The 26,557-nt window shown below is 42.5% G+C and overlaps 1 protein-coding gene across 1 annotated transcript in view; it reads left to right on the top strand.

The window, feature by feature from the left end:
• DENND4A (DENN domain containing 4A) overlaps positions 1–26,557 on the top strand; it is a 2,763,357-nt gene that overhangs the window by 1,538,886 nt on the left and 1,197,914 nt on the right. The window contains exon 18 of the mRNA XM_044077857.1: positions 1,935–2,068. Coding sequence (XP_043933792.1) covers positions 1,935–2,068 — 134 coding nt within the window. The remainder of the gene's footprint in view (positions 1–1,934; positions 2,069–26,557) is intronic.

Here is a 26,557-nt window from a genome sequence, read left to right as displayed (position 1 = left end):
AGTTATGTGCTCACCATAACTATGCATTTGTGTTGTCCCTTTTCATTCTTCAGCCCCCACCCTGCTTCCCTTCCCCCTTCCTTTCGTCTTCTGGATGACTTGATGGATATTTTGGAACCTTTTGTTCTAGGTTTGAGCCCTAGCATTACTGTTATTTCCTTCTTCCTACTCTATCTTAGGATCTATTAGGCAGTAAATTCAATCTGAGGTGTTGTAGGGTGACAGGGGCCTTATGAGTAGAGGAGGACCTCGAGAGTTGGATCCAAAATCTGCTCTATGGGGCTGAGTCAGATCCAAGGTCAGATCCCTAATCCCCTATGTTGAGGAAGAATGAAAGTGGACAACACTGATGTATAGTTATGGTGAGTACATAACTTACCTCATGGCCCTTTTCAAAGAAGGCACCACCACTACCACCAGCAGACTGAGGTGACTCAAACTAACCAGGGAGCCACTGGGTAAACATAGGTGCTGGGAAGAGCTTTCCTAATTTTGGTAATAAGTAATCAACTGGTATACAAGGTTGCACTTAAGTAGTGCAGTAGAGGAGAATCCAGAGGAAAGAGCGAGTTGGTTAATACTTTCAGAAATACCCTAGAACGAAAAGAAGCTAAATTTCAACAGTTATTTTTTGTTCAGGTGGTAAGATGGAGACCAAACATCCAGGGCTGATTGAATTTACATATATGTGAATGTTAAGAGCAAGGTTGTGCCTTGGTGTAACAGATTTTCTGGAGATTTCACAGTGGACATAGTGACCTGGTGACTCAGTTCCACAAGGAAATGAGTACTGCATCTAGTGTTATGAGCTCTTTCCTTAGTTCAGAGTTTGGATACACTGGTTGTGGTGAAGAGTTGCCATTACAGCGCATATAGTAAATACACATTGCAAAAGTACTTTGAAATAAGCTTTAGTTTTATTAGACCTACTTAATTTATGGGCTGCAAATGGAAGCACGTTATGAAACAGATCCTCCCAAGTCAATCTGTCATTTTATACAGTCATAGTCATTTGTTACATGGAATGAGAAACAGAACAGACGAGAATAAAGGGCCAAGCATATGAAATTTTTAATTTAAAAATATGTTTTTCCAAAAGTGATAAAGGTAACAGGAATCGCACTGTACTCTTGATAAAGTCTCTCAGATGGCAAAATAAAATGCATTGTACACCAGAATACAATGTATATCTATCTACAGCATTTTATTTTGGCTGTGCATGTCAGACTTTGCATCTTGTTTTGCATGGAACTTCATATGTTGCCCCCTTGTATGGGAGAAGCCAAGTAATTCCAGAATAATATAAAAGCTGTGTATCAAAAATGTTTTTGTCGTCATAGGTTGTTTTTCCCACGCAGTTTTCTTCCTTCCCTCTCATTTGCCATCTTTGTTTTCAGTCTTCCTTTTTTTTTGCACTAAAATTTTATGTTGCATTCTTAATGTTCAATTTCTGTTAGTGTGATTAAAAAAAAAAACAGTAAAAGCAGAGTCTGTTCTATTTCTGAACTGAATTGTGCTACATGAGATCTAGTTTGCAGTAATGTCTGCATGGTGTCATAATACTCTAAAATTTGTATCTCGTGAGGTTCTAGCATATTTGGGTCAGACAAACCCCATCAGTGAGACTTAATGGCAAAGTTAATATGTGAAAAGCAAAAGCTGAGGCAAGTGTACATTTTCCCTTTGGAATCACTAGGTTAATTCCTTACCCTTACAGAAGGGTATCCATGCTGCTCCTGGTTACTTCAATGTTGATATCATTGCCAGTTCAAGCATTCATTTCAAGTATTTTGCTTGTATTTATTCTCTGTTAAACATCTGTGTCAAATTTGTATTGCTGGAGGAACAAGACTGTTCACTGTAGTGTTTCATGCCTATTGTGTTATGTCTGGTTTTATCAGTAACTACTTTCATGTGATCTGACATGAATATAGGTAGATGTTGACAGGACAGATGAAATTCGCCTGATTGAGTTGGATGAGTCTCACCGAAGTGAGCACACTGTTTTCATCACTCCGCCAGAACTACCCATGTTACCTGAGGGAAAAGAGCACCCACTAAAATACAGGTACAGCTAGGTGGTATTTGGGTCTGATCATTTTGTGTACTTACTAGATTTATGTTTCTAGTTGAACTTGCTTGCTGCATGTTTTCTGAGTTTCTCCTTGGTCTGCTTTCTAAGTGGACAGCTATGTTTTCTCATCTGAAACATCTGTGGTACATTTATTTTTAATTAATTCATTTTAGTGTGTTAATTGGGGTGGTGGTCTGATTAAAAATGGACTGTTTGTTAGACAAGATCTTTGGCAAAAAGCAAATTTAGAGGTCAGGCTAAATGTGCTGTCATATTGTATTAAATACTGGCAGTCAAAGTACAAAGTTGCCTGTAGTAGTCCAAACCAACTGTCCAGTAGCATGGCTGAAATAATAACCTGTGGTAGTAATGATTCAAAATCTAAGCTCTCATTCTAAGACATACCACTACTTTAAACTTGAAGAGAAAAAGGTCTGCAAATTAAGAAGTCAAAAGGTAAGGTAGTATAGATGTCCTTCATGTTTCACTGTTGCAGTCATAACTGATGAGATTTTCTGGTGTGGAAGCCCTTGGTTGGCCTGACTACCAGAGAAGTTTTCCCCTCCTCATGAAGCTTGTGGACAACCTGATCAACATCAAGACGTCTGAGTATAAAGGGAGACAGCCAGCTCCATAACCTCAATTATTTCTTGCTGTCGGAGCCCAAAGCAGAGTGCTAGTCAGTACATTGGTCAGTCTGCACCAGGGAAAGATGATGTCTAAAGCTAAGTACCCTGTTGGGGAGCTTTTCATATGTTTCTTGACTAATGTCAGAGAAGGTTAATAATTGTCTCCGCTGTGTCAAACAAATATCACACCAGGACTGTCACTCCTTTTATGTGACCTGTTTGGGCACAGAACACAACATACCTCACTGTCTGTTCTGTGCTTGCTTTGACAGTAGACTATCAAGCACAGGGCTGACATTTTAGTTAAGCATTTTAGCAAATCGCCAGGGCCCTCCTGTACTGTGTTGACTACCAGTCAGGATGAAGTTGATCTCCCTATGTGTAAGAAGGAGAAGGACCCAAGACTTTAGGGTACCAGGCAGTGCTCATTTGTGATCACCCAGTCCAGCTAGACTAGTGATCATTGAAGAAGGTGAGACACTTTTGCAGTCTCCTCTGATGACTGAGGTTGTGGCACAGGCCTCTATCAAGACACATTCAGAGTTTGATATGCCATTGGATCCCTCCTCTTCTGCACAAGCTGAAGGGCTTAGTTTGTTAGTTGGATCAGGAGTCCCTATTTTGCTGTTCCCTCAGTCTTAGAGGTGGTGGATGATGTCTTGCTGGATTCTTCCTTATAACCAGATTCCCACCCCCTGCCCCTCAGAAACCTGACAGATTTTGCAGGGTTCTGAATTCCCACAGACACCTTTTCAAGAATCCTGTTGTACATCCTGAAGTGGTGACTCAGGGTCCTAAGGAAGCCAATGCCAGTGCTTCCAAAAATCTTCTGCCAACTGACAAAGAAAGCAGAGCCTTTGACGGGTTTGGACAAAGGCTACACCTCTGCTATCCTGGTTATGAGGACTTTGAATTGCCAGTTTCATATGGTCAAGTATCAAGAATCCATTTTTGATCAGATGAAGCAAAAACTGTCGGGGGTTGAAAATAAGGTCCTATCCATGGAGTTGCTGGACTTCTGCAATTCTTGTTCTCAAGTAGTCATGCGCTCCTTGCACTGTGGCTACAATACTCTAGAAGCTTTCAGTATGGCCGCAGCTGCAGGATATGTCATTAGAAGACAGAAAAGCTACGCCTCTGCTGTCCTGGTTATGAGGGCTTTGAATTGCCACTTTCATATGGTCAAGTATCAAGAATCCATTTTTGATCAGATGAAGCAAAAACTGTCGAGGATTGAAAATAAGGTCCTATTCATGGAGTTGCTGGACTTGTGCAATTCTTGTTCTCAAGTAGTCTTGCGCTCCTTGCACTGTGGCTACGATACTCTAGAAGCTTCCAGTAGGGCAGCAGCTACAGGATCTGTCATTAGAAGACATGCCTGGTTGTTGGAACAGTCCATTTCTGAACATGTGAAATCCAGTTTCTTGGATGGCCTTTTGGGCAAAGATTACCTTTTTGTCCCCAAGGCTGAAGCTGTACTTAAGAAGATGAAGGATAAGGCCAAGTCCATGCAAATGGTCAAGGACTTCCTTCAGATTCAGCTTCCACTTCACTTGAAATTACCCTACCAAACACTGGTCCTTTCCGGCCTCCCAGTCTAAACCTAGGCATAGGAGACCTTGTAGGGAAAGGAGTCAAAGGGTGTAATGACAAGCAGATACAGATAGGCCTGTGGGATCCCTCCAACAGGGAACCAGCGGCGAACAGTCCTGACTCTCCCATGACACTTCCTTTCCCTCTCCCCACCAGTCCTGTTCTTTCCTTCCTACCCCCTCTCCGACTAGGAGGATAGCTGTCCTACATCTTAAAGAATAAGGACCCTTAATCAGGGATCAGTGGTTCTTAAAAATCATGCAAAGAGGTTACAAACTCCTCTTCAAACAATCTCTAAATCGATCAAGTTTACCAGACCAAACCAACCACCAAACCAACAAACAGAGGCCTAAAATCAAGTAAAGCTTCTGTGCACCCAAGAATCTGTGGAACCATTACCAATACCATTACAAGGAAAAGGATTTTACTCAAGGCTGTTCCTACTCCCCAGGAAAGAGGGTACCTGTAGGCCAATTCTAGACCCGTCAAGGTTCAACAGATTCTTGCAGGTACCAAAATTCAAATGCTAACCTTCCAACAATTGCTGCCCATGATCTCACCCCAAAGCTTACATGGTAACCTTGGATCTAAAGGACACATACCTGCACATCCCCATAGAAAAATCTCACAGGAGGTTTCTACACTTCAGAACAGGTGTGAAGCATTGTCAGTTCTGTGCTATACCTTTTGGCTTGTCTGCTGCACCCAGGGTTTTCACAAAATGCCTAGCCCAGGTGATAGCCTTGTGCAGGTCAAAGAGCATTTAGATTTATCCCTACTTAGACAACTGCCTCATTTAGGAAACAGATCTAGAAAAACTCAGAGTAGATTTCTGTTACATTCAAGAGGTCCTGACTAAACTCAGCTTCACCATCAATAACCAACATTTCCCAAACCATCCCCACAAACAGGATTGTGTTTCTGGGATTGTTGCTGGACTCCACACTTCAGAAAGCTTTCCTTCCTCCAGACAAGGTTGCCTTTCTAGCTGTGCACTTCCAAAAGCTCCTTCTCAGAATCTACTTCACAACCAGGGATGTCCTCAGAGCCTTGGGTTACATGGCCTCTTGCATCCTCATGTTCCCCTAGTCAGGCAACATTTAAGAAAGCTGCAGTGGTACTTCAGAAATGTGTTGTCAACATTCTCAGTTCCTCAACTTCAGGTAAAGCTTCTCCTTTGTCTCAGAAAGAAGTTTGCCGAGTGGGCCTGAGCATGCCCCATCAGCCTAGGCCTCCCCTTCAGGTTCATTCCCCAGGACCAAACTCTTACAGCAGCTTACAGACTCAGGGCATATGGGACTCAGTTCAAGTACAAACACATCAACGTAAAAGAACTAATAGCAATCCAGAAAAGGTCTGATTGCATTCAAAGACCAATGGAAACCAGGAGTACTCATAGTGAAGACAGACAACACCATGGTTATGTGATACATAAACAGGTGGGGGGGCTCACTCTTACCCTCAGTTTCACTTAGCCATGGACCTCTGGGAAGTAGCAAACTCGTTAGATCTGCACCTCATGGCACAGTACCTACCAGGAGAAACCACTCAACTGGCAGATCACCTAAGCAGGAGCCTATCAGATCCTCATTAGTGGTAACTGCATCGGGACGTTTTTCCTATTGTAGCCAAAGAATGGAGTTTACTAGAACTAGACCTTTTTGGCAAAGGGCTTTGTTATTCCCCTATTAAGATACACACTACCGCATTTTCAGCTTTTATACCTGTTCAACCAGTCCCTTCTCACATCCTCTCATGAAATAGTTCTTGAGAGGGGTTGTCCACATTAGACTCCCAAGGAAACCTCCTGTCCTTTAGTTTCATTCCAGAAGAGCTCACCAGCCCACCTTTCAAACCATTTGCCTCCACATATGTCATATTCCTGACCTGGAAGACAACCTTCCTGCTAGCCATTATTTCAGCCAAAAGTGTTTCAGAGCACCAAGTCTTTTATGTATGTGGAATCTTTTATCACTTTCCACCATGACATAGTCTGTCTAAGGACCCCTTCCTTTATGACTAAAGTGGTTACAGAGTTTTCTTTAAACCAACCTTCTACTTGCCTACCTTCTTTCCTAATCCTCAAAACAAAGGAGAAAGAATCCTCCACACTTTGGATATTCATAGGCAAATTGCTTTACTGTTTGGACAGAACAAAGAATGTCAGGAAGTTTGACAAGCTTTTTGTGACCTTTGCCTGTAGGTCTGTGGGGAGACTAGTTGCTAAACAAACTATCTTCAAATGGATCTCCCACTGCATCCTATTTTGCTACACTCAGCACGGAAAGAAACATCCAGACCTTGGGAGTTTGCACTCCACTAGGGATGCTGCGACTGCTACAGCCTTTCTTAAAGGGCTGTCCACTAAGGACATTTTGGAAGCCACTACTTGGTCCTCTGTGCATACCTTCACCAAACATTATCACCTTCCAACCTTGTCCAAGTCTAGAGCGGGGTTTGCCACTGCCATCCTGCAGGGCATCCTTTTCTCTCCATAAATTGTTTCCATCTGCCCTCCTTTTAGCTTTGGGAGTCACCCCGTCAGTTGTGACTGACTGCAACAGTGAAACATGAAGTACACAGTACAAGTTGTGTACATTTACCATAAATGCAGATGGTTGAGTGTATTCACTGTTGCAGTATTCTTTCCCTCCCTCCTTTCCCTCTTGCCGTGTGGGATTGGGGTGGATATTCTCCTGCCTACTTCCACTTCTTTTGTACATACTCTGGAGTTTGAGCTTAGGCCCCTGGCTTTAGGCACCTGTTAGAGGGGTTCCTACCTGTTGGAGGCAAGAAAGCACTGAAATTATGGCGCCAGCTGACTCCCTTTATGCTGAAAGGTCTTGCCCAAATGTCTTGACATCAGTCAGGATGTCCACTGGCCTCAGGAGGAGGTGAAAAATTCTCTGGTAGGCAAGCTAGCCAGGGGCTGTCACAGCAGGAAATCCTATCAGCTATGACTGCAACAGTGAACACACTCGAACATCTACATTTATTGTAATTGTACAGAACTCTACTTATATTTGCAGGTAACTGTATTAGCATATATATATGTGTGTGTGTGTATGCTGATATTGTAGAAATAGATGAGGTGAACTAAAAGGGGGCGTGGCCAGAGCTGTATTTTAATGTTGGTTTTTGGGAATGCAGTAGTTTAGTGTACCTTCTTGTGAGCAGAGCAGGCACCATTATACACATTAAAGTGTGGCTGACGATATGTTGTAATAAAATTATTTTTTGTAGGTAGTGTGAAATAGACAACATTATGCTTCATCTATCGAGATAATCCTGTGGCAAAACAGTGTGTAACTTTGTCTGGTTTGTTCATACAGGTTATGATGATATAGCTTCCTTACTCCGTGGTAGGTAGTGACCTTAGAATGCGTTTTTTAAACGTGGTGTTGACTATAGCAGGGTAGTTGTGGAGAAATAATGATTTGGCTTAAAGTGGGGAACATGAAAACTTATTGTGGTTTTGACTCATTAAAACTGCAGCATTTTGGAAGATGCCCTTTTGTACCAGTATTGGTGTTTTACTGTTAAATTTAAATAAAAAGGAGTGGGTGATGAAGCCTCTAGCATAAGAATGAGCGCCTTCAAAAATTCTTGCTTTCTAATTTTTCTGTCAAGCCACTTTCAATGAGGTGTCATGAATCTGTAAGGGACTTAGCTAGAATTTATCCTCAAAATTTCATAATTGAGAGATCTTATATGAAACTCTGCAGTAGCAGCCATTGTTTATGGATTAAAAACCTTATTGTCAAGGACCATACAAAAATAAAGAGATGATAAAATCACCAAGAAAAGGAGAGACTAGTATGCCTGGAAGTGAATTCATGGTCAACCCTTGGTGAGTACCTTCATGTAGTGGACCCTGTTTTCACAAAATCTTACCAAGATGACACTGATATATATCTGTCTTAAATAGCACACAGTATATCATGGAAAGAGGTAGGTTAAGAAAAAGACAGCTGGGTGCATAGGTCCCAGGATAAAAAAAGTCCCCAATCCTAGTGCAGTCATTGAAGTCAGAACTGGAAAAAAATGGCAGTTTAGATTCCTCAAAACATGGAAGCATTCCTGCAATGGCATTAGCCCAGGCTTAGTGTGGGTGCCCCCGTGTTGTAGAAAGAAGTAGTAGTCCTCAAAAAACGTTGCACCAAAAAAGAGCCAGAAAGATGACAGAGCAGATTATGAGGATAAGGAAGTAATTATGTATTGTTACTATTATGCAACAAGCCCAGAATTTTCACATAGAATATATTCAGAAATATTAAGAAATTAATTAGAAGAAAGAAAACACTAGCACAAGAAAAACTGTCAAAAAAAGGTTTAAATGAAAATTTGCATTCATTAATACAACAGCGCAATTAAAAACGTTACATAGACAAAGAAACATTAGGCTGCTTAGAAAAGGAAGCGACATAAGAAGTGCAAAAATGTAAACAGCAAAACCCAGTGGTTTTTGAACTGTATAAAAAAACATAAACACAGGAAAGAAAAAGAAGTCTGATATGGTGCAATATTTATGCAAAGGACAAAGCCCAACTAATCAATACAAAAAAGCACATCCAAAGATATTTGAAGAGAAATACAGACAAAGGCACACTCGTATAGAAAATTTCACGATACAAAAAAAAAAAGAAAGAAAGCATGGGGAGTCTAGAACAGAGAATTAGTAAGGCAGATGTTAAACAAATAGAAACTGATATTATGTATTACCTGTGAAGTGAAGGATATAGTGTAAAAAAATGCAACACAAATGATGTTACAGCAGGATGGAACAATGAATCCTCAAATTAATGGGAGGCATCTGAAGAAGAAATGTGGGCATGGGGAAATAAAGAGAGATTTGATATGATGCAATATTTATTCAAAGGAGAAAACAAAACTATTCACTATCAAAAAGCAGCACCAAAGATATTTGAAGAGAAATATAACCAGATGCACCCAGATATTGAAAATTTCACAGATCAAGAATAAAACAAGGGAGAAAAGAGGATTAATAAGGGAAAAGTTAAAGAAATAGAAACTGAAGTTATGGATTACCTGTAAAGTGAAGGATTTAGCGTAAAGCATCTAAACAGCTTAATGGAACAATGAGTCTCCAAATAATAGAGAAGTATGTGGAGCAGGAGGCATCTGAAGGCTTGCCACATGATGATGCTCTGGAGCCTTTTGTAGGAAAGCAGTACAAAAGTTGAGTTGAATTTGCATAGCAAGGGTAGGAGCAGTAAACAGTGATATCTGAAGAGGCTATGTCATAGGATGGTGTTCTGGAACTTTCTGTAGAATGCCCACAGGAAATCGAGAGAAAAGAATGTGCTCTCTGTTTAGACGAAAAAGATCCAAGGGAAGAGCTGCATGATTTAATAGGGATTGATAAACATATTAAGATCATTGAAAGAAATATATTATAGAAAGTAAATAAGACCTGAACTGTTGGAAGTCTTATAAAACAGATGATCTCTGTAATGAAGATTAAGTGAAATTAATGTGGTATAACAGAAGTAAATAGGATATATTGTCGTGCAGCTAAATTAATAAGAGATAAAGTCTTACTACAAAAATAGAGCAATAAGGGAAAGGAAGGAAAGAAATAAAATGCTACCATAGAAGCATCAAACAGAGAAAACATAAAGCAGTTAAGACCCAGAAGTGTCACTTTTAGAAGAATATAGAAGAGGGAACAGATCAACAAAATACTTTGAAAAATAGAGGTGGTCAGAGCAATGCAAAGTATCAAAGCAGACCAGGATCCATCATACACTATTGCAAATAATAAACTAAAGATATCAGCACAGGCAGAAAAACTTAGAAGATATGCAGATAAATATAAAAGAAAAGTGCAAAATAAGGAATTCAGTGATGACCCCTAAAGTTTTGTAGAGAACTGGGAAGCAAAGCAAAAGGAATTGAAATGTCACTAAAAAAGAAGAAACAGGCACATTTTAGAGAAATATTTATTAAGACCCCTTGGAATACTACAAAGATGCTGAATGGATAGAAAGATTAAAAGAAACAGTAAAGAGCTCAAATGTAAAGGATATGAAATGGGATGAAGTAATGGCCAGAGAAATTGATACAAAATTAAGGAAACCTCCTAACTAGAAAACACCAGTCCCAGATGCAGTCGCTAACTGTTGGCTAAAAGTATTAATATCCTTACACAACGATTTAGCCCAGAGTAAGAATTACTTATATAGGCATCCTGAATAGATACCAACTTGGTTAATAACAGGAAAAATGATTTTTCTTTAGAGTGAACCTGTAAGCAATCCTAATAAACTATAGACCAGTAAACTGCCTTCCGACAACGAACAAAATATGTACTGATATTGATGCAGACAGAGTGTATAACCATTTAAAAGTAAAACTCAAACATGGCAAACAGAGCAAAAGAGAAACAAAAGATGGTCATATGGAACATAGTATCATTTGTTGCTAAATAAAGCCATAATGGAGAATTGTAAAAGAGGGAAGAATCTGAGTATGGTCATGGATAGGTAATAAAAAATACTTGACAGCATCCCACATTAATGGATAAAGGAGTGCTTGCAGATGCATCAGATACATCCTGCATTAATCAGTTGCATTGCAGTGACCATGAAACGGTGGCAAACTAGTTTGCAGTTAAGCCATGACAGAGAGCAAATTATTATCCCAGGTATAAAAATTCAAAAGGGGATATTCTAGGGTGATTCTTTGTCACCACTGGTGTTTTGTCTTGCCTTTAACCCATTAAGCTGTTTACTTGACAGATTAAGTCATTATTACAATTTGGCCCCCAGAAAAAAAAAAACTTTGTTTAAAGACTTCTCATCTACTTTTTGTGAATGACTTAAAATAGCATAGTTCATCAGATGAGGTGTTGAAAACACATCTTCAAGTGTTTACAACTCTCTGAGATGATCTAAGAATGTCATTCGATCTTGATAAATGTGCAAAAGCAACATTTAAAGCAGGAAAGTTGCAGTACCAAGAAAATATCAATCTGGGATAGGAATGTGTGATATAAAGGAACTTGATCAGGAGGGAGTATATAAATATTTGGACTGATGAAGGATCATCACTAAAGCTCAGTAAGCAATACTTCAGAAGTCTAATCTAATACTGAAAACAGTATTGACATTTAGGAATAAGTCCAAGCTGTAAACCAATTTGCTGCTCCTCTTCTAAATTACAGCTGTAGGGTGATTGGCCCCAGAAGGTATTGGATCAGTTGGACAGGAAAAAAAGAAAAATGCTTCACGCTTATCAAATAATATAAAAAAATCACTATATGCAAGATTATATGTTCCTAGTTCTGAAGGCGGTATGGGCCTCCTCAAAACTGATTGCATATATACATCTGCAGTCTTGAGATTGCATGCATATCTACTGGCCTCATGAGATCCAAATATAGTGAAAGTCTTAAAACATTAGAAGAAGTCTAAGATGACTTCCCTGCATAGTTTAGCATAAGCATATCAGTGTCAAGCAGGAATGCAAATCAAACCAGAAGTAGACGGAAATCGGGCAGCAACCAAATGTGCAAATAAAAAAGAATATAATGAGAAGAAAAGAAATGTGGAAAAGGCATAAATATTGTTGCAAGGGCAAAGATCTCTTGGGAAAACCTCATGTTGATCAGGGTTTGACATAGGAATAGTTAACGAGGTGAACTGAAACCAAGAGATAAAAGGTTAATAATGGCAACCTGGGATAGTGGACTATGTTCATGTTGGTTCACAAAGTCCATTGAACTTGTAGGAAAAATGGACAAATGCAGGTTCTGGTTAAAAAAATGGAAACAGTCACACATCTTGTTGCTGGATGTAATACACTCATGGCAGGAGGACAGTATACTGAAAGACACAACAGTGTGACAGGATTGTTGCATTGGGGATTTATATAAACCCTGCAAAATTGGAGTAGTTGAGAAGCATAGACTACAAAACATTGTAGAGAATGATGAAGTCTTTCTGTATCACATGGGATCACCCATTACCAACCATTCAAAAAAAAATAGATGCGAGAAAAACAGATATGTTTTAGTCCAGAAAAAAACAATACAAAAGAAGCCTTGATCATTGCAATTCAGACACCCAGTGATTACAATGTCTTGCATACAGATAGACACAAAGTCATAAAATACCAGGATTTGCAGGCAGAAATGAGAGCAATGTGGAAGGACACCCAGACAGTTCCAACAGTAGTAGGAGCTACAGTTCTAATAAAAAAGAATTTACAGTAATATTTAGATATGTTACAGATATATGAAACTCCATATGAATTATAGAAGGAGTTTTTTCTGGGCACGTTACTGGTGCTGCGAAGAGCACTTTTGGCTAACATCATAGACTGAAACAGTACTAATTTCATCAAACTTAATCGTACCCTGACTTAGGACTGGGATCCATTTCCATAATGGTATTAGATATCCAAAAGATTTGAAATTAAACTGAGCGTAACATTCATTGGCACAGCACTTGACATCAAACACAGTGGTGTTTTTTTTATTGAGCACTCCTTGCTTTGTGTCAGCTATAGTAACAGGCATTGAAGTAGCTACTGTCTGACTACAAATTTTTGAATGAGTCATCATCTTTTGTGTGTGTGGATAAGTTCACTGTTGGTCAGTCAGGTATCTTTTTTGTCAACTTTTATTTTCTCAAGTTGCCTCAGCCATTGCTGTTACATTGCATTGAAAAATAAATTTCAGTGAATCAGAGTCTTAAGACTGGGCCATAATAATTTTTGTAAGATTGTGTAGTAGAGCTGGGGCTTACTGTATTTGCTAAAATCTTAATCAGAACACTTGAAAATGTTCTTAAAAGATATTAGGGTATCCCGTGCTTGAACAGAAGTTGGGTCTTAGCTTTAGGTCTGGTAGTCCTTTTGACTTCCTTTTGGACCTGTACAATGGCTACCTTGACTCGCATGTTTAATGTTGAGAAATGAAATAAGCATTGCTCCTGTTCACTTTTTTCATATGTGGGTAATTATCATTGCAAACTTTAGGCACTCATTTCTGTTCCATGGTCCTTACCCACCTCTGTCTTATTTGAGTAGAAGTAATTTTTGACTGTTTGCATTCTTACAGATCTGGTCATGTAAGGGATGTTGCTACGTCTGTGCTAATTACAGACCAGATAGAGATAACACTGATATATTCATCTCTCCAAAGAAAAACGCCCCCTTGCTCACTGTAGGGCTAGAATACTACCTGCTGCACATCTGAAGTAATCAAGTCTGTCTGAGATCTCCATTTGACAATTATCCTATAGTGCAGTCCAGCTTGGTTTTATTTCATGTTTACTTGGCTAACAAATCATTTGCAGAAAGCAAATGGAGAAAAACATTTTTTTCTTTGCAATGAAAGTTTCATACCTTCACACTTCTGTGACCAGATAGAGATAACACTGATCTATTCATCTCCCCAAAGAAAACCATCTTCTTGCTCACTGTAGGGCTAGAATACTACCTGCTGTACAACTAAAGTAATAGAGTCTCGTCTATGAGATCTCCTTTGACAATTATCTTATAGTGCATTCCATCTTGGTTTTATTTCATGTTTACTTGACTAGCAAATCATTTGCAAAAAGCAAATGGAGAAAAACATTTTTTCTTTGCGATGAAAATGTCATACCTTCACATTTCTGTGTGATAGGTTGCAGTCTCTCTCCTTAAATGTGAGCAGCTTCTGTGGTAAAGGATGTTTCTTTCAGCAAAATGGTCATGACAAAATGTCTGTGTTGTCTCTTCAGTCAATCCTTTGCAAGAATGTTTTATTTCTGCCAAGTCTGCATGTTGTGTTTATTGCATCCTGTGGAGGCAAGCTTCTGTATTGCTTTTTTTCATTTTTTTTTTTTTTTTGAGCAGTAGCAGACCGCATCTCAGAAGAATTCTTGTTTTCTCTGTCTCCCATGGAACTGCCATCCATTCTGTTGATTGGCTTTAACACTTCTGAATCTTACCCATCAGGGTGACCTGATATCATTTTCTGTGTTGAACAGAATAACTGCTAATATGCAAGTAATCCATAAAAGATAAAGTTTTAATAGTTGATTTTGTCATGTAAAGCCCTACTTTGTGGAGGAGAGGACGAACCTCCTTTACTACTAAGTGCTGTATAGCAACTGGAAGTCATTACTTGTGTAAACCATTAGGGAGCATTAAATTTTAAATCCTAGGCAGTGGGGATGGCCAATTAACTAAGCAACCAATTTGTTTCCCTTGTCTTGTCCAGACCCTGGAATAGCATGACTAGTGCCTTTGGAACTCTCTATTGATGGCAACAAACTCCTCACAAACTTGAGCTCCTCAATACCTGTAACCCCTTGTTCATGCTGCCTTCTCCAATTTTTTTTTGCCGCAATTTAGACAATAGTATCTTTACTCAGCTTGCACAATTAGTTAGTGTGGTTACTACTTTATTGGGTAGCTGCGTTGAACTTTTTCTTATGTTGTGCTTTACGCTAGTTTAATCTTTTATTGCTTGGTTTCTTTTTTTTTCCCCCATCCCTTGCTGTGCTTTTGCTCACCCCCCTCAAACATCCAGTAATAACTTGGGCTGTTGGTCCTTCTATGGACTAACACAATGTTTTGAGTTCCTTTTTTGTTGATACTGTTGACAGTTGACAATTACAAGGCAAGTTTGACAATGTTTTCTTCATCTTCTTTCTTTCAAGAACTGTTGGTTTCTAGTGTTGGATTATTTGTTGTTTGTTGGCAAGTGCTGTTGACAAAGGAAAGAGAAGGCAAGTCAGGCTTTAAAAAAGTAAGACTTGTGGGCATAAGATCATTCTTCAAGATCCACATGATTTGTATCTGGGCTGTGTAGGGGGCAGCCCATGTGACAAGTAACTGCATTGTTTTTAAAACTTGGTTTCAGAACTCCTGCAGCATGGTCGAGGGTATTCTGTCTTCCAGCATTGCACAGACCAGATCCTCTTCAATGTCTGTGCAGGAGAAAAGGAAAGAGAAGCAGAAGGCTGAGGGATCAGCCTGTTTTAGAGAATTTATCTTCAGCTTAGACGCCTCGGATTTCTACACCTTCTCCTTGCAGAGAAAACACCCAGTCTGAGTAGTCTTATGAAACCTATCTACCCTGTCTTACAGGAGTCCTCAGATGCTATGGAGTACTAGACACTGAGATGGTGCATTAGTAGTCTTTTTTCTGAGAGAGGGAGAGCTGTTGAATCTGATTTTGTCTAGACCAGCTTCTGTTGATTTAGTTCGGCCTCACAGATCACTCAGGAGTGCCGTGCAAGTTGGTTGGCAGTACATGATGTCAGCCTTTGTCAATGCTCAGCTTTGGTGTAGTATTATCTCAGCCCCAACAGTTTCCACTGCAGGCTGAGAAGTTCACTTACCTCCATTCCTGTCATTCCTCTGGGCTTGGTTTTGGGCCAGACAGTGGGCTGGTAACAACAGCTTTGGTGCCATTCTCAAGTGTTGGAATGTCCAGCATTCTAATCTCCAGGACTGAACATCCTATGTGTATATATATGAGCACTGGATTCCTCAGTGGCTGTGGTCAGCATGGACTTGTTCATATCTGCACCAATTCTGACTTCATCTGTGGTTCTGGGCCTAGGGCATTTCAGTGGATTCTACAGTGCAAAATGGAGCTACTGTTAGCTCTTTAGTGCCCTTTGTGTCAGAGAGATCTATTTCAACCCAAGGCACCATTGAGGTTTGGACCTTGAGTCAGTGATCATCCAGGATCCCACATTACCAGAGGAGTTCTAGGCCTAGTGGCATCTGAAGATCAGTCTTCCTAAGGAAGCTCAGATGAGGATTTGTATTACAGCCCCATAGGAAGGAGAAAGTGTAAGAGTAAGCTGTTTGACTCCAACCTCGTGGTCTCCCTGTCCAAATACATATTTTGATGAGGAGGGAATTTCTCCAAAACCTCTCCCCCAACTTCCCCAGGGATATTTCCTTCAGTGAAATTTTGGAAATGATGAGGCAGAGGGGGATGATTGCTGGAGGAACAGATCTTTTAATAGGGGCCTATGTCCCCTCGCCCCAGCTGCATGGATAATGCTTCCCCTAGACAAACCAGTCGATGTGGTTGGCAGTAAAGTGTGGAAGGAGACTGATCTAGATAAGTTCATTCTAAGGAAGCCCAGCAGAGTTATTTGTACTCCCAAAGACAGTTAGTTGAGCAAGGGGCCTCTTGTTGACTCCATAGTGCTAACTGCAACCACCAAGAAGGACATTTCATAAGACACCTAGGCTATCCATCTCCCTAATATAAATTCTAGGATGATGGATAAGCTAGGGAAGCGAGTCTGTGCATCCAGTATTTTCGTGGTCAGGACATTGAATTAAGTGCTGCATGTGGTTCATTTTCATAGGTAGATTATCCAAAATGTATCTGAAATTCTAAAACAACTGCCAGGCAGGGAACTCTGGTCCCAACTGAAGACCCAGGAGGCTACAATAGTACTGTCTCCTTTCTCACTATGTGTCTTGTATATAATGCGATGGATGAAGCAGCTAGGGCAGCAGTGTCACACCTGACTAAGGAGACAGGCTTGGATGCGGCTCACTGATTTTTCCCTTATTATTCTAAAGTGGTATTTGCCAATGCCCCCTTTGGCAGTGCACTGTTTGGGCATCAGGTGAAAGAGAGACTCTGTGAGAAGGAAGGCAAACTGCAAACTGCTCTGGGAGTTAAATTTGCCACTCCACAAAAAACCTTCAACATATCCAGAAAGGGACAAGAAACGTATTGTTTTGCAAATCCTACTAGCCCCAGTGCAGACAGCAGCAGACAGATGTTCCTGCTTTACAGGGTAATTTCAGTCCAGACACTAGCCAGAGGAAGAGTTTCTTCTAACAGCCATGAAAGTAGCGGTGCCTTTCCTGGACTTACCTAAAGGTTTGACTGACCGTTCCTCTCTGGAGGTACTTTGGGGTGAGTATCCTTCCTTATGCACTCTAGTATGGATGGCCAGCACACTTGAAACATGGGTAAGGAGAATCATATCCAGAGATTACTACATTTTATATTCTACTACACCTCCAAGTTTCCTAACACCGCCTGTGCCACCCAGACAAAGGGAAGAAACTTTAAGGGAGGTGCTTACTCACCTCGAGAGCAACACAGTGTGTCACGCCACACCAGAGAAGATCAAGATTTTACTCCTGATTCTTTTAGTACCCAAAAAGACCAAAGACTTCAGGCCGATTTTCGATCTAAGTATGCTTAACCATTTCATAAAGGAGAAGTCCTTATGGATGGTCATTGTGCAATCCATACTTCCATGCCTTCGAACAGAGGATTACATGTGTTCTGTAGATCTTCGAGATGCTTAGCTTCACACAGAAGTGGAGAGGGCATCAAGAAGATTTCTCAGCTTCTAGGTCAGTGCCAATCATTTTAAATTTCAGCCTTTACTGTTTGGTCTCACCACAGCCCCTCTGCTGTTCATCAAATGTATGACTACTGTCATGGCATATGTGACATCTAGAAGAATTAATCTTTCCTTACCTTGATTGTGTCCTGGCAGCTCCATCTGTAAATCAGTTGGTGCTAGCAGGATAACAATTGCTCCAAGTCTGCCTGTCTTTTGGGATAAAAAGTAAAAGTAGATAAGTCTCAATTAGAATCCTCACATGATCTCGCCTTCATAGGCTGTTGGTTGGATACCCAGAGACAGTTGCCCATTCTACCACAAGGAAGAGTTTCCAAGGCCTCATGCCTGCTTCAGCATGATTAGCCTGCAGCAGCTCATGTCCTCAAAGTTCTGCATCTCAAGATTGCATCAGTACAAATGGTTCTCAATGCCAGACTGAACATGAGAATTTTACAGTGGAGTCTTTGAATGCAGTAGGACCAATCCTCTCGGCCAGTACTACAACAGGATGAGATTACTTCACGTACCCAGACAAAATCTGATCAGGTGGATGAATCCATACAACTTCTTGAGCGGATTTCCCTTCACCAAATCTGTATAACCTACAATGGTTACCACGTATACATCTGACCTCGAGTGGGGTGTGGGAGCACTTCTCGGGCAAGACTGCACAAGGTTTGTAGATTTCAGAGGAGGTTTTTGTGCTAATAAACATACTGTAGATATTTCAGGAAGAGCTCCCTCGAGGTGCATTTGTCATGCAACCTGACAATATGGGAGTTGTGTGGTATTTGAATAAGCAAGGGAGAACCCAGTCTTAGTGCCTGTGCAGGGAAGCAGTGAGAGTATGGGAAATGGGTGATAGCTTTGCAGTGTTTTCTGATAGCAATGCACATTTTTGGGTTTACCAACATGACTGCGGACAAATTGAGCAGACAGATTCGGCTTACCCCATGAATGGTCTTGTAACAGCAGAGTAGAGTGCAGCATGTTCAACAAGTGGTAGAGACCTTGCTTTCCCATTCAATGCCAGATGTCCCTACTTCTTCAGCATAGTTCCCAAGGACAGATACCCAGAGATGCATTCTCCCACGATTGGTCCCTGGGTCTACTCTTCATCTGTCCCCCCTCTTCCCATGTTACCAAGGCTGTTACAAAAAGCCAAAACTTGCAAGACTCAAGTCATTGTTATTGCACCCTTCTGACCTGCCAGAGTTAGTTCCCCTTGCTGAGGCCTATCTTGAAGAAGAAAACCATTCATCTGAAGTAGTTTACTTCATTTGGTCTTCAACCTGTGGGTTACAGATCCGACTCTGATCCGAGCCGGCAAATTCACGAGCATCTGCTCATCTCTCCAAACTCCTCCCCCTACCCATAATACACTGCCTCCACTTTCCTTCCCTCAGATCTCGTTTGTTGCATTTGCGATTGCATTGTGATCTCCGAGCTCTGGGTATAGTGAGTACTTTGATTCAACGCTTTTTAGCAGTTTGTGTGTTAGGTGAGTTAGTTTCCCTCTCCACTCCCCTCACTGGTGCGCCGTGCTTTTTCTAGTTTAAAAAGTTTTCAAAAAAAGTAATTCCTCCCTCACCCTGTGTGTGTGTGTGTGTGTGTGTGTGTGTGTGTGTGTGTGTGTGTGTGTGTGTGTGTGTGTGTGTGTGTGTGTGGTCTAGTAGGTAGTCTTAGGCTTTTTGTTGTGGATAATGACTGAACAGCCTAAAAATGCACAATAGTGTGGCTACAAATTGTCGCCTGCCGACAGAGACACTCTGTGCATTGTCTGCTTGGGTATGTCTCACCCTTATTCTGAATGTGGTATTTGGGCGGGCTTTAACCCGCAAGCCCTGAGGGGACAACAGGGCAAAGCTTATTATGAAGGGACTTCTCCCTGCTTCTGAGGCAGCCACTTCTACATCATGGCTTTGACCGCTCCTTCGGTCTCTGTCACTCCTCTGTCTGTCTCTCCCTCCAAGGCCGGAACTCAACCTCCCTCTTCTAGGCCTGGGGAAGGGGATTCTGTTTGCCAGGAGAAACACGAGAAAGAACACAAGACTGAAAGACATAGGAAGAGGTCCCCCGGATCATTCCACCCCAGCAGGGCTTCCTCCTAAGGTTCATGTGGTTACTAAACCTACCTCCCCTCGGCTACGATCGCCATGTTTTTCTCTGGAGCCGAAGGAGCCTATGTCTTCCTCCAGGGCACCGGTACACCTGCCAGTTAGGTTGGAGTTCATCGCCTCATTGCGATCCATGAATAGTCTCTCGGATTCAGACATGGATAAAATGATGGAGGTTTATTCGGACGCAGATCCAGATGGGAGTCCTGCCAGCTTCCTCTCCTTCTGGAGGGGTTAGCTCACTTCCCTCCTTTTCACCAATTTCTCCTTCTCCAATCCAACCCTCCGCTTCGGAGTATCTGGATCCGAGGATGTTTGGAGTCAGGGTGTCAGCACCGATGGTACGTGCTTCCTCGACGCCGGCAGTTGCCTTGTGCACGTTGGATCTGACTAGTTCGGATCCGAGCGGCTCTCGGAGCCGTAACCTGGGCATCCGATTCGAGGGGGTAGACGGTTTTTCATCGGCTTCAACTGTCTGCTCCGGGGCATCCCTTCGGCGCTCCATCTCCTTTGGGACCGGCTCCGATCTGCTTGTCGGATCTGGGGAGAGCAGCTACCATGCTGGAGTTCCAGTTGGCTTGCTCTACTATGGCGTTTGATGTAGTGGAAAGGGTTCTCTCCATTTGATCGAGACCCCTGATCATTTCTTTGGATTCCACCCTGACTCCCCCTGGTTCTGGTTTTCCTAGAGGAACATCAGGCGGCTTGCGAGCACTCTCCGGAGAGCCCCACCGGAGAGGTTCCTTGCAAGCATACATGCAAGTGGAGGCACTTGGACTCCACCCCAGAGTCCCTCACTGAGGACACTGACTTGGAGGAAGGGGAAGGTTCCCCCAGATCATCTCCCGAGGATGTCTCCTTTGGAGACATCATGGAACTTTTACGCCAGCGGGTTGGCTGGTCCACCCCAAAACCTTCCTCGGACTAGTCGGTGTTCCTGGAGGCCTTCGGCGCAGGCCCATCTACTTCCTGGTTGTCCCCCCCTCCACAGACCCTGTGGTGGATTTAATCACTTTGTGGGCTTGGAATGAACAGGACACAGTGGAGCCTATTCCGAAGCATCCTGACAAAATTTTAACCCCCCCCCCCCCCGACAGACTGGCATGGAACAAAGGGTCCTCTGTAGACGCTGTGGTGGTAGCAATGGCCACCAAGAAGGAACTGGCCCAAGAAAGTTCCTCGGTCCATCCCACCGACCGAGAGTCCAGGTTTATGGACCGTCTAGGGAAGCGTAAGTATGCGTCAGCAACCTTTTCTATAAGGCCGTTGAACTATTTGGCCCACGTTATTCCATTGCAGCGCGACCTGGTTAAGGAACTCTCTGAGTCGCCCCCTGGGTCCACATCGCAGGAGGATAAAAACATTTTCCGCGTGGATGGCCACGCTCAAAGCGGTATCAAAAACGTTCATGCGCCTTCTCTCACTGAGGGTGTGGCTAGGGCGTTTGGTTCCAGTGTTGCCATGAGGTGTCATGCCTGGTTTAGATTGTGTCAGTTCTTAAGCCCTTCAAGGCATCATTTGCGAATGCCCCTTACGACGGCTCTTCGCTTCTTGGTAAGACCGTCCGTGACACTTTGGTCCAGAGCAAGAAAGATGGGAAGACACTGTCTGCCGTCGGGATCCACTTCTCGAACCCTCAAAGATCATTTTCTCGGAGTCAGCAAGGGCAAAAGAAGATGTGGTTCCGGAAGTCTCAGTATTCCCAGAATGCCCGTTACTCATCTTCCCCTAGAGGCAGAGGGGGTCAGGACAGACGCTGCCCCAGGGGCAGTGGGGGTCCGAGGAATTTTGGGTCTCAAGAACCTTTCTCGGACAGGCCCTCACAGCAACCCTGAGGGGTTGCCCGACTGCTCTGCTCTGGAGGCAGTCGGGGTTGCCTGTCGTTGCACCTGAAGGCATGGGAGTCCATGTCATCAGACCGTTGAGTGCTGCAAATTATATCCAGAGGTTATACAGTTCCCTTTGTGGCTCCCCCCATTCCATGCAAACACCTCCTGGTGTACCACCCGTGCAAAGGGAGGCGGCAGGACTAGAGGTTATCGAGGTGCTAAAGAAATGAGCCATCAAACCCATCCCCTGAGATCAGTCCGGATTGGGCTTCTATTCCAGGTTCTTTTTAGTGCCAAAAAAGATGGACCTCAGGCCCATTCTGGACCTGTCAACCTTGAACCTGTCCATTGCCAAAGAAAAGTTCCGTATGGTCATGTTACAGTCCATTCTGCCTTATTTGCAAAAGATGGACTGGATGTGCTCGTTAGACCTCCAGGATGCTTACTACCACATGAAGATACACAGAAGCTCCAGGAGGGTCCTCCACTTCTGGCTAGGGGCCAATCATTATCAGTTTCGAGCTCTACCCTTTGGTTTCACCACAGCCCCCAGGGTGTTCACCAAGGTTATGGCAGTAGTAGCGGCTCACCTGAGACTACAGGGGATTCAGGTCTTCCTGTACCTGGATGATTGGCTCCTTGCTGCGTCCAGCAAGTATCTGCTTTGTCAGCCAGGGATTTTTTCATACACCTAGCAGATCATATAGGTATTACAGTCAACATTGCCAAATCTCGCCTAGTCACTGTTCAGGTCATAGTTTATCAGAGTACAGATAGACACCTTGCAGTCAAAAGTCTTCCTGACCCCAGAGAGAATTTGAAATCTGCGACTTCATGTCACTGCTATTGCTTACTCATATCGCCCGCCAGTGGAGGCAGTGTTGCAAGCCCTCTGCTCTATGGCAGCCACGATTACACTTCTTCCGTCTGTTCATTTGCATATGTGAGTTCTACAGTGGACTATTGATGTACAATAGTCATTGCTGGATCTTCACTGAGTCATCCGATTCATATAAACAAAGCCTGCAGGGTGTCCCTTCTGTGTTGGAGGCACTCTGTGGACATTCTCGAAGGACGCTCATTTGTTGCAGCCCCAGCCCAAGGCACAGTGACCACAGATGCCTCCCAGCTAAGGCGTGGGGGGGGGACATTGCTTGGGAAGGACTGTCCAAGAGCATGTGGTCCCCAACCGAGACCTACTTTCACATCAGTGTTCTAGAGATGAGAGCGGTCGTTTTAGTGTTGCAGGCCCTTCATGCCTCCCTTCCTCTGGGAACAATTGCAATTCAGTCAGACAACATGTCGGTGGTCTGGTACATCAACAAACAGGAAGAGACCAGATCCTACCCCATTTGTTGCGAAGCCATGAGAGTTTGGGAATGGGCAATCTCTACCAGTCGCTTTCTGGTAGCAACGCACATTCTGGGATGGTCCAACGTTCTGGTGGACAGGCTCAGCCGTTCCATCCTGATGCCTTACGAGTGGTCTCTGAATCCTTCAGTAGTGGAGCAGATCTTTCTAAAGTGGGGTCAGCCTTGCTGCGATCTCTTTGCATCTCCTTCCAACGTGAAGTACAGTGAGTTCTTCACTCTGAACCCCCTGCCGGGGGAATCTCCCAGAGATGCTCTAGTCCATGCCTTGCCTCCCAGTCTTCTGTATGCTTATTTTCCATTACCTCTTATTCCAAGGTTTTTACAAAAAGCTCGTTGACTGGGGAGCTAAGTCATCCTCCTTGCCCCTTTTTGGCCTTGCCAGGTTTGGTTCCCATTCCTCTGGTCTCATCTGCTAGTTCCTCCTTGGATCCCTGCCCGGATCTCATATCTCACCCATCAGGGGTCCTCATCCAAATTTGGACAGTCTGAAACTTACAGCTTGGCTGCTCCAGTTCCCCTAATTGCCAGGACTCCCGGTTTGTCTTCTTCTGTTAAGTCTATCCTGGTGGCAGCTCTTAAACCCTCCACCAGAAAAATCTACCGTAGCAAAAGGAAACGCTTTTCCATCTGGGCTTCTCAGAGAAATTTGTATCCCTTATCGACTCCAATTCCGGCCATTCTTGAATTTTTGGCAAACATTTTCAACAGGGGGCCAGCTCATCTACAGTAAAGGTACAAATTGTGGCCATTTCCAATTTTCACATTTGTGAAAATATAACTACTTTGGCCTTTTCCAGATTGTGCAAAGCTTTTATCAAAGGTACTTTTTCTCTTATGTCCTCCATTCAGGGATCCCACTCATCCGTGGGACCTTATCTTGATGCTACAAGCTTTAGTTGCTCCTCCTTTCAAACCGGCTGCAACAGTAGACCTCAAATTCCTAATCTGGAAGACAGTCTTCTTAGTGGCTATCACCTCGGCTAGGAGGGTTTTAGAACTCCAGGCATTGTCTATCAAGGTTCTGTACATAGTTTTCCACAAGGACAGGGTGTCTCTTTGTACCAACCCCTCTTTTCTTCCCAAAGTGGCCTCTGAGGCAAACATAAATCAGATTATCAATTTACCCATTTTCTTACCGAATTTCAAAAATAAAGGTGAATACCAGTTGCATTTGTTAGATGTTCATAGACAATTATGTTTTTACTTAAACAGTCTTTCCGAAAGTCTGATCAGTTGTTTGTGTCTTTCTTTAAACCATTTTTTGGGTAAACCCATTTCCAAGGTGATTATTGCTAAATGAATTTTAAGTGTACAAGGATAAGAGCTTGTCTCTTCCGGGTCAGGTTAGAGCCCATTCCACCAGGTCCATTGCTACTTCAGCGACCTTCTGGTCCAGAGTATCCTTGGATGATATCTGTTCTGCTGCTACTTGGTCCTCATCCCATACTTTTATTTCCCACTATAAGTTGGATTTGGTATCTTGAGGCCGGGCATCCTTTGGCTCCTCTGTGTTCTGGAATATCCTTCCATCAGGGCTACCCTAGGGTATAGGTAGCTGGGGACTCTGTCCCACAGGTTGAAGACCAAATGAAGTAAACTACTTCAGATAAAGAAGTTATGTACTCACCATAACATTCCATCTGAGAAGTTATACTTCATTTGTCTTCAACCATCCCCACTTCTTCCCCCGAACCTGCTGGCTTAGTATGTAGCAGAGTACGCCTTTTTGGCTTAGTTGGGAAACTGGATGTGAAGAGTTTTTGGTGGATCGGGTTCTGAGTTATTATGGGCAGCAAACTCGATCTGAGGGAAGGAAGGTGGTGGCAGTGTATTATGGATAGGGGGAGTAGCCTGGAGCTCGGCGCAGATGCTTGTAAATTTGCCGGCTCAGATCTGAGTCGGATCTGTAACCCACAGGTTGAAGACAAATGAAGTACAACTACTCAGATGGAATGTTACAGTGAGTACATAACTTCATTTTCTCCCACAGTGATTGGCTCTGATAAGTCACCCTTCTGGGTGGTCTCATCTGGGCATACAGTATTTCTGACTGAGGAACTGCATAGCTTCTCCGTTCCAGTAATGGCACTGAACTTTCATTTTTTCCTGAAGTTGCTGAAGTAATTATTGCTTCTCAGAAAACCTCAGCTAGAAGGATTTATAAGGGTAAATGGACGAAATTCTCAGAGTGGACTTTTGGCAGACACAACTGACCAATTTCAGCACCCTTTAATGAGGTATGAGCCTATCTAACAGAATTGTACAACAAAGGAGCCAGTTAATTCTCAATTAGCTATATTGTGGAGCCATAATATCCACAAGCTTTTTAATAAAGAGAAAACATTTTGACAAAAAAAGAAGAGTAATTCCCAGAATATTAGTCTCCTTGTCACTTACATAAACAATTCAGGAGCTTAATAAAATCCACCAAATCCAAGTTTGAAGCTAAAATACCTACCCAAGGCAAAGACATTTGCAAGGTATTTTTTAATTATGTTCATAATCTTAAAAGCACAACACAGCAATGCACACAGCTGATTGGGAACAATGTTATATACACTGTGGCTGTTACAGCAAACCCACTGACCAATATATTTAGTTGCAACTTTACCCCAATTCTCCTCCATTTTGTCCATCAAGATATACTCAAAACTCGCCTGGCTCCAGCTGTCGCACAAGACCAAGTCCTAAAATGCTATTAAAAGGTAAAAATACTGCATAGATGAGTCCTTACAGTATCCCTGCATGTATCTTAAATAGCATGAAGCACGATTTATCCACACTCATAACATCACTGTTCAATCTTCACCTGCATACAGATTTTGTACCAAGCAAATGGAGATCAGTTTCACTCATATTCCTACATAAGGGAGGACCTTCCATAGACCCAGGCAATTACAGACCAGTAAGTCTGATGACTAGCTTCGTTGGCAAAGCCATGGTAAGACTTACCATAGAACTAATCAAGTCAGGACATGGTGATTCTCCAAACACTGGACCTGTCTTGGTTTGGATTTGTCAAGGGCAGGTCAAGCTTACTCATCCTGTTGAATTTTTTTAAAAAGGTCACAAAAGCAGTGGATGAAGGAAAAACAGCGGAACCCACTGTGTACTTTGACATAGCCAAAGCTTTTGACGCAATTCCCCACTCAGGTTTAGTAGAAACGCTAAAACTAGGAATAAACCCCTTTGTTTACCCATTGGATTGCCAACTGGCTCACAGGATGCAGGAAATCAAAATAGGGGAAATTATCTTTACAAAGGGACCAGTCACCAGTGGAGTCCCCCAGAGATCTGTGCTGAGACCTCTCCTGTTTGGAATCTACCTTTCTGAAGTAAAAGCCAATATCAAATGTCTCTGGCTGACTAAGTTTGCAGATTTCTGCAAACTAGGAGCAGTTATTAAGTTCCCAGATGACCTAGCATCCTGCAGGAAGGTTTGTCCCAAATAAATAATGGTGCCAAAATCATAGATTGGAACTAATTGCCAAAAAATGCATTAATGTATACTTTGGGAAGTGCTCTATCCCCTGGAACTACTTCATTACCAATTGTTGTATTTAACATTTTATCTTAAATGAAGACAAGAC

Source organism: Protopterus annectens, chromosome 7.part0 (assembly GCF_019279795.1).
Source record: "Protopterus annectens isolate FY-2018-M chromosome 7.part0, PAN1.0, whole genome shotgun sequence".
NCBI lineage: Eukaryota > Metazoa > Chordata > Ceratodontiformes > Protopteridae > Protopterus > Protopterus annectens.
This window is presented reverse-complemented; position numbering and strand designations above follow the sequence as displayed.